Source organism: Mirounga leonina, unplaced genomic scaffold (genome assembly GCF_011800145.1).
Source record: "Mirounga leonina isolate KUSES-001 unplaced genomic scaffold, KU_Mleo_1.0 Mir_223290, whole genome shotgun sequence".
Lineage (NCBI taxonomy): Eukaryota > Metazoa > Chordata > Mammalia > Carnivora > Phocidae > Mirounga > Mirounga leonina.
In genome coordinates, this window is record NW_023270609.1 from 129 (window position 1) to 10854 (window position 10726).

The following is a 10726-nucleotide window of genomic DNA, read 5'->3' on the forward strand; positions in this document are numbered from 1 at the left end:
TGTAACTTCCTACTCTAACAGTGACAAACCTGGCTCTCACCACCGGCCCTTTATTTAATTCATTGCTCTGTTCCAAATTACAGATGTGGTGTTTTCAGAACTGTTAGGTACCACTCTGATGGCAGAGAACTTTATCAAATAGAGTCCACTGTGTACATACAGTACATTTTTTCTTTAATCTACAGATTCCATTCATTTCCAAAGTTACTTAGGTCAGCACCTTTTGTCCTACAACCTACAGTGAGGGTTTTTTCCCCCATATGTTTCTAATACAGTTAGATTATGTGTCACATTCTGTATTCCATTGAAGGGGAGGAAGAAATTTTCCTTGGTCCAAGGTTCTTATCACGGGACTGATGTTCTGTATTCCATTGAAGGGGAGGAAGAAATTTTCCTTGGTCCAAGGTTCTTACCACGGGACTAAGAATGAAATCGACGTGAGACAGATTAATAGGAGAAAAAAACCCAAAGTGTAATGATGTGCACATGGAGACCCAAAAATGAAACTGAGGTGTAAAGAAATGACCAAGGAAGCCAGGTTTTGTACTTTTTGGACAAAGAGAAAATACACCTGTGATGAAATCACAGGACAAGGGAAACTTACCCTTGGGAGCTTCAATTAGTAAGCAATTCTGAACAGAATTTTGGCTGGGGTAGTAAATTAGTAAAAAGTAACAAGGGTTGTTTATACAGCCTTATTGGCTCCAAGTCTTCCATCTCTGGTGACGTCGAAATCTCTTTACCTCCTGGAACAGGGACATCTTCACATGGGAGATAGATTTCCTGCTTCCAGGGGGACAGAGGAGGGTCTAAGTGTCCTCATTGCCTAGCTTGTCTCTTAAGTAACTTTTATTTAAAATGATCTATATGTCAAAGTGGCAGATTTGGGGCAGCCTGCCCTTGGCCCCTACACCATCCTGTGACACTCCCACATCCTAAACAACTTAATTTCAGCAGATTATGATTTACTTTTGGGGGTGTAAAAATGTTTGTGTTTTTTAAAGATTTTATTTTTAAGTAATCTTCACACCCAACATGGGGCTTGAACTCACAACCCCAGGATCAAGAGTTGCATGCTCTACCGACTGAGCCAGCCAGGTGCCCCAAAAGGTTTGGGTTTTCACAAATGCATAGTGGCAGGTATAAATCATTAAAATATCATGGAATTCACGCCCTGATCCTTTTATCATCTCTAGTTTTGCCTTTTCCAGAATCTCCTACAAATGGGGTCACTCAGTGTGTAAGCTTTTCAGATTGGATTCTTTCACTTAGAAAAATACATGTAAAGTTCATCCATGTCATTGTATGGGGTGATGGTTCATTTCTTCTTATTGCTGAATAGATTAACAGGAAAAAAAACAAGTCAAAGTTTAATAGTATGCATACGTCCTTTATTCATGGGAGATACCCAGGAAAACGGAATAATTCCTTGAAGTGGCCCAGCCCTCACCCTAAATGCCATCTTCAGCTAAAGACCAAAAGATTTTGGGTGGTGGGAAGGCCAGTTAAGGGATGTCATCAGATAAGCACAGTAAACGAGGGTATGGTTGTTACCCAGATTTAAGTCTGTGCCTTCTCTTTTGGTAAGAGTTTCTTGAGTTTTAGTAATTCTGTTCCTATACAGAGGGAGACAGGCTTACAAATGGGGCGTTCCTTTATAAGCATACATTTCACTCGCCAAATGGCAACTTTTACCCAGTTTTCAGAGATTCTCCCATGTCTGCTGTTTCTTAAAATTAATCAGCCCAAATAACCCTTGTGCCAAGGGGGCATATTTTGCGTGGCATATTCTGCTTCCTTCACATGGATGCACTCAGTTTGCTTATGGATTCATTTAGGGAAGGACATCCTGGTTTCTTTAAGTTTGTAACCATTATGAATAGAGCTACTGTGCATAACTGCATGTGAGTTTTTGTTTGGAAATAGTTTTTCAAAGCAGTTGTCTAAATACTAAAAGTGCAATAGTTGGATCTTAACATGAGACTTAACGTAGGTTTGGAAAAAATGGCCACAATGTCTTCTGAAGGGACAGTTGCTGCCATTCCTCACCTTCCAGCAATTGGTATTCTTGTTTTTGGAGTTTAGTATTTGTGATAGGTGCGCAGTGCTGTCTCACTGTTGTTTAAATTTGTACTTTCCTAATGATGATGTCAAACATATTTTTGTATGCTTATTTTGTATCTGTATATCTTCTTTGTCCAGGCATCTATTCAGATCCTTACCCATTATCAATTAGGATGTCTGTTTCCTTATCGTTGAGTTCTGATAGTCTTTTGTATTTTTTTAATACAAATCTTTTACCAGATTTGTGCTTTGCAAATATTTCTTCCCAGTTTGTGGCTTGTCTTTTAGTTTTCTGAGCAAGGTCTTTCACAGAGCAAAAGTTTTTTTTTGTTTTTAAAGATTTTATTTATTTATTTGACAGAGAGAGAGGGAACACAAGGAGAGGGCGTGGGAGAGGGAGAAGCAGGCACCCCACGGGGCAGGGACCGACGCGGGGCTCGATCCCAGGACCCCGGGATCATGACCTGAGCCGAAGGCAGACGCTCAACAACGGAGCCACCCAGGCACCCGCAAAAGTTTTAATTTTAGGAAGTTCATGTTATCAATTATTTTCTTTTGTGGATTGGCTTTTGGTGTTGTGTGTTAAAGCTCATCACCGAACCCAAGCCCATGTGGATTTTCTTTTGTTTTCTTTCTGTTTTTTAAAAGATTTTATTTATTTATTTGACAGAAGGAGAGAGAAAGAGAGAGAGCAAGCACAAGCAGGGGGAACAGCAGGCAGGGGAGAAGCAGGCTCCCTGCTGAGCAAGGACCCCGGAGCGGGGCTGGATCCCAGGACCCTGGGATCACGACCTGAGCCGAAGGCAGACGCTTAAAGACTGAGCCACCCAGGCGTCCCCTTTATTTTGATAGTTTTACATTTTAAATTTATCTACAATTTTGAATGAATTTTGGTGTAAGTTGTAAAGCCTGTGTCTGCATTTCACTTAATTCCGTATGGTTTCTAATTAATTGTTTCTATTTATGGAGAAGTCGGGGGCAATTGGACTCCATTTCAGTTCGAATTTCCAAAATGTAATGGATTCAGCTGGACCCCAGGACAGGTGCCTCCGCTGAACTGAGTGCACCGCATCCTGCACTGCCCCCGCCTCCCGCAGGGGGCGCCCGAGTCCCGCTCCGAGACCCCCGCGGGGCATGCGCGCTCAGCCCTTCTCCTCGGGGCGCGGACCGACGTTCCAAAGCCTCAGAACCCACTGTGCTGACGCCCAGGCTTCGGGAGGACGTGGGGCCGCGTCCACGCTGACAGGAGTCCGGCCGCGTCAGGACCCCCCGGGGAAGAGAAGGTGAGGAGAAGCCGCCTGAGCGGGGACTGCGGGGGCGGGGGTGCGAGCTCCCGGGACCCCGCTGGGGAGGGGCGCGCTGTGTAGATGCGGGGCTTTGTGTGCGCTGACGTGGGGTCCCGTGCGGGGCTGGGCGCGCGGCTGGCGGGTCTCCCCTTCCTGAGCTCGGATCCGCTCCGAGGTCCCGGGGTCTGTGTTTATGGGCCACTCGGATTCGGTTCCTGGGGCTGCACAGACAGTCTGCAGGCAGGGAGGGGACACCCGCCGCGGTGCTCGTGCTCCCCGGGCCTCGGCCCTGCGGGCTCCTTCCCGCGTCCACGCGGTCAGGATCTGGGTGGGGCTCCGGCTCCGTCACGGAGGTTGGCATCTCTGCTTCTCTGGGAGGTGCTGACGTGGGTGTTCGGAAGAGTCACCGACTGCGGCGAGCCTGTCCCAGCGGCACAAACGCTCGGTCTCCGCACTCAGGCCCCCAGCTGTCGTTGGCTCAGCACATTCACCACCTCACACGGGGCGCTTCGGTGCGTTGGACCCCGAACAGGGACGCCGTCCCGCGGAACCAGCACATGACCCTAAGTGCGGAGATCATCCGGTGTCCACACTGTAACCCAGCCCGCAGGCCCGCTTCCACGGTCACCACCTGCCCCACTGTCTGAAGCGTCCTTTTCCCCTCGCGTCCGGTTTTCTTCCTCTGGAACTGCTCCCGACACGTTGCCTTATGCGGGTAAACTTGGCGGATGTAAAGAGCAAGCTGGTTGCAATCTGGCCTTTCCTGTCTGGCTTCTGTCCCTGCGGCTGTTTTCAGTGTCCACCCACGCTCTGACCTGCCTCAGTCCCTCATTCATCTTTTCACTGTGACTAAACACAATAGTATCGACCACTTACAACATTGCAGGTGCACAGTTCTCTGGCCTCAGCCGAGTTCCCGCGGTTGTTCTTCATTCTCCAGCACTCTTTCTTTCTCCCCGAGGGGAACTCTGTGCATGAGACGCCAGCTCCCCATTGCCTTTCCCCTCGGCCCCTGCAGCCACATTCTACTTCGTGTCTCAGGATACTTCCTGTAAGTGGGATCACACAGTGTCTGTCCTCCTGTGACTGGCTGATTTCACTCAGCGAAACGACTTCCAGGGTCAATCCGTGTTGTAGCCTGTGTCAGAACTCCCTTCGTTTTTAAGGCCGAATCGAGTTCCACACTGTATATGCCACATTTTGTTTATCCATTCATCCGTCAGTGGACACTTGGGTTGCTTCCACCTTTTGGCTGTTGTGAAAATTGCTGCTCTGAATAAGGGTACTTGTACTTTCAGTTTTGGGGGGCATATATGCTGCAGTGGAATTCTGCGTTCAATATTTTGAGGAGCCACCCTATTTTTTTCTACAAATGAACCATTTTACTTCATTCCTTCATAGGGCAGAACAAGATTGCCAGTTATGGATCTATCTCATTTTGTTTATCCTTTCCCCATTGATGGACATTTGCATAGTTTCTGGGTTTTGCCTATTGTGAACACTGCTGCTACGAATATTTCTGTACATTTTTGTTTGTTTGTATCAGTGTTTTCAATTTTGGGGGTATACATCTAGGAGTGTAATTGTTGAACCATATGGTAATTCTACTTTGATCTATTTGAGTAAATGCCAAAATATTTTATACGTAGACTCACCATTTTTCACAAGCAAGGTGTAAGGGTTTCAGTTTCTCAACATCCTTTCCAAAATCTGTTATTTTAGTTTTCTTGATTAGAGCGATTCTATCGTGTGTAAAAGGACACCTAACTGGTTTAAATCTTCATTTCCATAAAGACTAAGGATGCTTAACATCTATTCATGTGCTGTTCACCATTTGTATGATTTCTTTGGAGGAAGGTCTATCCAAGTCCTTTGTCTATTTTAAAAAATGGGTTGTCTTTTTGCTGAGGAGTTGTAAAAGCTCTTTACATATTCTGGGCAACAGACTCTTATTAGATAAATAATGTACAAATATTTTCTTCCATTCTGGGGGCTTTCTTTTCACTTTCCAGATAGTATCTTATGATGTACAGATTTTTATTTTTTTTTTTACATTTCTTTTTTAAGAGTGAGTGAGAGAGAGTGTGCAAGTGGTCAGGGGCAGAGGGAGAAGGAGAGAGAATCTTAAGCAGGCCCCATACTCAGTGTGGAGCCTGACATGATCTTGATCTCATGACCCTGAGATCATGATCTGAGCCAAAATTAAGAGTCGGACGCTTAACCAACTGAGCCACCCAGGCACCCAGAACAGATTTTTAATTTTGAGGATATTATTTTATCTATTTTTTCCTTTCCTTTCTTATGCTTTGGTGTCAGATCTAAAAGCATTGCTAGATCCAAGCTTATGAAGATTTATCCCCATTTATTTCTTCTAGAGTTTATAGTTTTACCTCTTACATTTAAGCCTTTAATTTATTTTGAGTTAATGTTTATATGTGGTGTGAGGTAAGGGTCCAGTTTCATCTCTCTGTACATGGATAGTCAATTGTCTAGCATCCTTTGTTGAAAAGACCATTCTCTCCCCCAGTGTAATGTTGCCACCCTTGTCAAAATTCAGTGGACCATAGATGAAGGGGTTTATTTCTGGGCTGTCAGTTAAATCCCACTGATCTGTATGCATATCTTTAAAAAAAAAACTATTTTATTTATTTATTTTAAAAAACGTTTTAAATTTAAATTCAACTAATTAACGTATAATGTATTATTTGTTTCAGGGTGAATGCTACCTTTATGACAGTATCACAATGTTATATTTACTGTTGCTTTGTATTAATATTTGAACTTTGGAAGTATGAACTTTCACATTTGATTTTGTTTTTCAAGATTGTTTTGGCTATTTTGTGGTCCCTTGAAATTCCATATGACTGTTAGGATTAGCTTGTGCATTTCTTTCCAAAGGCCTTTGTGAATTTCCTCGGGAACACATTGAATTTCCACATTGCATTGTGTACTATTGCCATCTTATCAATAGTATGTCTTTTCATCACCATGGGGTCCTCAGATTTATTTAGGTTTCCCTTTCTTTCAGCAATGTTTTGTAATTTTCAGTGTACAAGCCTTGCACCTTGATTACATCTATTCCTGAGTATTTTGTCAATGTTAATGTTCCCTAAAATGGAATTGTTTTCTTAAATTATTTTTTGGATGATTCATGGCTAATGTATACAAATAAGAGAGATTTTTGTGTGTTGATATTAACTGGCTGTAATCATTTTTTGTTGATTGTTTAGGAAGCTCTCTATATAAGATGATGTCATCTCTGGTCTCTGAATAGACGTAGTTCTACTGTTTTCTTTCACATGTGGATTTCTTGCCTTATCATTCTGGGTAGAACTTCCAGTACGATACTGAGCAATGAGTGAAAGCCAGCATGATGGACTTGTTTGTGATTTCAGAGTAGAGCTGTCAGTCCTCTAAATTGAGCATGATGTTTGATTAGAGTTAGGGTTGGGTTAGGGGATAGGGTTAGGGTTAAGGGTTCGGGTAGTTGACCCTGTGACCCATGCAGCCCCACAGTCAGCATGTTGGAGCCAGGAACACTCCCCCTGTGCTGAGCTCCCGGGCAAACCCTGCGGGTCCCCTCCCCTGGCTGACCCCCTGAAGGTTCTGTTCCCACCTGCCATGAGTTGGAAGTCCCCACAACCTCCTCTTCAGGTTTGAATAATCTGCTCCATTGGCTCATGGAACTCAGAGAAACATGTGTGATTCTTGGGCACAGCCATGAATCTCAGCTTCTTCATGATGGGGGGCAGCCCAGCAGCTGAGTGACCATGCAGGGCTGCCTCTGCTTTTATTTCATTTTTTTATCAGAAAAGCAAGGGCAGTTGCCTCAAAGCATGGGAAAGGAGGACAAAGGGATGGCAAGTATCCTGAAGCAGTAAAGCAGTCCTGTACCCTCCCCTAGGGGCAGGCACGCAGGGAGGCAGTCATGGGATAAGGGAAAAGCAAGATGTTTGTGCTAGCAAGCACCAGGTGCAGAAAGGGGAACTGAGGGTTACATTCTTTCCTAGCTCCTAACCTGTGCCCTGCCCCTGGGGATCATGGGATCCTGCTCCTACTGGGCCCTTGCGTTCAATAGTCTGAGAACAGGAACGCTGTTGACCTTTCTGCTGCTTCCACAATCACTCCTGAGGGCTTACAATATATTTTCTAAGAATAATTCCACACTTCCTCCGTGAGGTGGACTACCTGGTATGCACAGAGGTGGATATGAAGTTCTGCGACCACGTGAGTATGGAGATCCTGTCCCCCCTCTTCGGCACCCTGCACCCCGGTTTCTACCAGGCAGCCCACAAGGACTTCAGCTACGAGCATTGGCCACAGTCCCAGGCACACATCCCCAGGGACAAGGGCGACTTTTACTACATGAGGACCTTTTTTGGGGGGTCGGTGGTAGAGGTTCACCAACTGACCTTGGCCTGTCACCAGGCCATGGGGGTCAACCTGGCCACTGGGATTGAGGCTGTGTGGCACAATGAGAGCCACCTGAACAGGTACTTGCTGGACCATAAGCCCATTAAGGTGCTGTCCCCAGAGGACCCGTGGGACCCTCAGCTGCTGGGCTGTCCCCGAGAGGACCTGAGGGACCCACAGCTGCTGGGCTGCCCCTGGAGGACCTGTGGGATCCACAGCTGCTGGGCTGCGCCCCATCATGAAGAAGCTGAGATTCATGGCTGTGCCCAAGAATCACCAGGACATCAGCAGTGGTTATTACTTGAGGAGTCATTTTGGTGCCCACCGGGTCTTTCACTTGAGTTAACAGATGAGCCCGAAGGAAGGACGTCATCAGTTAGGAAGTACAGACGAAGGTCAGAGTGGAGGTGGACAAAGGCCTCTTTAACTCAGAGAGCGGGGGAGCCCCGAGCTTCTTCTACACACCTTGCCCTGCTCATCGATTCCAGCTGCCTGGCTCTGAGTTCTGTCCTTTTAATGAACTGGTCATCTAGTAAGTAACATGTTTCTCTGAGTTCCATGAGCCACTGGAGCAGATTATTCAAACCTGAAGAGGAGGTTGTGGGGACTTCCAGTCTGTAGCCCATAGCTCGGAAACAGGGGTGACCTCTCTGCCCAGCCACTGGCTGACCACTGAGTTAACAGCACAGGGATTCAGTGGCCACACACAGCAAAGAATACAGACTTGACAAAGTGAGTTCAGAAAAGTCACTAAGCCAACAGTAGCAACTACAACGAGCAGCAATCATGAAGCCTGGAGTGGGGAAGCTCTGATGTTCAGGATGCTTCCATTATAATATTCATAATCACACCCTGGACTTGTCACTGGGGCCAAGTCCCCCGGCTGGGGGTCAGGTAGCTCCTACATGTTCCACGTGCCTCTCTCTGGCTCCCCCAGCCGTGCACAGTCCTGTGCTGCTTCCCAGCAGAGGTCGGTTTTAACCAAAGCCAGGAAGATGGGATGGGTTTTCCTGACGCCCCACCCCCTGCCCCCCAGGGCTGCAAGAGAGGAAAAAGTTTTCCTCAACCCTGTTAAGGTCCCCGGCTGAGTCTGGAAATTGACAAAGACAGATGAACAGGAGAAAAGCAAGCAAAATGTATTGATTGCTTTGGTGGGAGCCTCACAAGACCATGAAGACCAGCAGAGGTGACTGGAGCAGACAGCTCTTCTACCTTTTAGACAAAGAAGCAGTAAGTGTGTGAAGAATTGACAGACGCAGGGGTTTGGACTAGGGCTCGTAAACGGTAAAGAAGTAACTAGGAAGATAAGGGTTAGTTTAACCAGGTGTGTTTGTATAGACCCCGTGGTCCTAAATTCCTTGACTCTGGTGATAAGCACATCATCCCTGTGGTCCGGGGCGAGAAAGTTCCACATGGGAGTCTTCTGACCTGCTTAAGGGAAAAAGGGCTGATGGCTGGGGGTCAGAGAGACCTTCTTGCTTTGCTCTATGCAAAAGTTCTTTTAGCTACTATATTTATTTTGCCAAGGTGCCATATTTGGGGTAGTGTGTCCTGACCCTCACTGGCCTGGTGCTGTACTCTGTCTCCTAGTATCCAGGACATCGGATGTGCTGCTGTGGAGACCTTCCAGCCCTGGGGTAGCCCCTTGTCCAGGGAGGCACCTGCCTCAAGGGGAGGGTCGCTAAGGGTGGCCACCCCTCCTCAGGGAGATTGGGTGGGAGAATGCAGGTCTTACTTCCAGAAACTGACTTTATTTCCTGAAAAGGTCTACCTGATAGTGGGATCATACGGGAGTTCTATTTTTAGTATTTTGGGGAAGCTTCATCCTTTTCCCAGCATGGGTGTGCCAACCAAAGTCAATTCCAGATGATTTTTACCTATAAACCAGAGATTTTGCAAGAACCTCTCCAGCAGAGAACATGAGGAGAACAGTTTCAAGACCTTAGACAGGCAGAGATTTCCCAGGATGCAAGGTATACTAACCATAGGAACAAACCGGTGACTTAGAAACTATGAAATGAAGAACTGGTTCTCCTTCTTCCATTTCTGGCTAGTGTGCTGGTCTGTGGCTCGATCTCACCTCAGGCAGCTGAAAGGTTGACCTCCCAGGTCAGCTACCACTGAGATGGCTACTGTTTCTAGAAATTCTTCGGGGTGTGGCCGGTTTTCCCCACCCATGCACTGATCAAGTCGGCGACCTCGGACAGTGGAGCCACGGGTCCTCCAGGCATGGTTCCCCCCCAGTGCCCCAGTAAAGCCATTCCACTGAGGGTTTAGGGGGACCGGAGCTGCCCCTAGGCAAAAACACCAGAGGTTCTCACTGTCCCTACCTGGCCTTCAGATGCTCCTCAGTTACTCCTGTGCCTCTGGTGTCTTCCTGGAACCCTGACCTGGCTGTTTTTGGACAGTTCATCCAGTGGTACCCTCACTTTCTGGGAGGGGGATTTGCTGGAATCTGCAGTGTGTCCTGCAGTCCCACCGGGATCACTTTTTGAAGGCACGTCGCCTGGGCCATCTGAGGACTTAAGACTGTGGGTCTGTGGCTTGGAGGGATTCTGAGCAGCTGGTGGGATGGGAGGGCTGCAAGGCCGAGAGGCATGTTTCCAGAAAGCTGTCTGGGGTCCCCGGCATCCTGCCGTTTTTGAATCAAAGCCCTGAGATCTTTAAAATGCCAGCAACGTTACAGCATGGGCCAGAAAAGCAAATGTCCCTGTGCACCCAACACCACCTAAACTATTGGCCATTTCTTGTCACTTGAGTTGAGTAGAAAGGATTGGGAGTCAGGGCTTGAGGGGGGTCCTGGGTCAGACTTTGTGTTTGGGGGACAAAGGTCATCCAGACAAGCTTGTGCTGAGGCTGAGGAGGGGGTCTGTGTGAAGACCCCAGCTGCAGGCACTGCTGTCCACTGATGCCCCCTCAGCCTGCCCAAGTGCACCTGCTGCTGGGGGAGAGCCTGCCCCCTC

General features: G+C 47.1%; 1 protein-coding gene across 1 annotated transcript; it reads left to right on the forward strand.

The window, feature by feature from the left end:
• The first annotated feature begins 7481 nt into the window (after positions 1-7481).
• LOC118026207 (N-acetyllactosaminide alpha-1,3-galactosyltransferase-like) lies at positions 7482-9472 on the forward strand. The gene has a single exon (XM_035028960.1). It carries the CDS (start codon positions 7560-7562, stop codon positions 8301-8303), a length of 744 nt encoding a protein of 247 aa, XP_034884851.1. The 5' UTR covers positions 7482-7559; the 3' UTR covers positions 8304-9472.
• The last annotated feature ends 1254 nt before the right edge of the window (positions 9473-10726 follow it).

Excerpts from the sequence above, each read along its gene's own strand:
- LOC118026207 (XM_035028960.1), top strand. The coding sequence starts at position 7,560 with ATGAAGTTCTGCGACCACGTGAGTATGGAGATCCTGTCCCCCCTCTTC.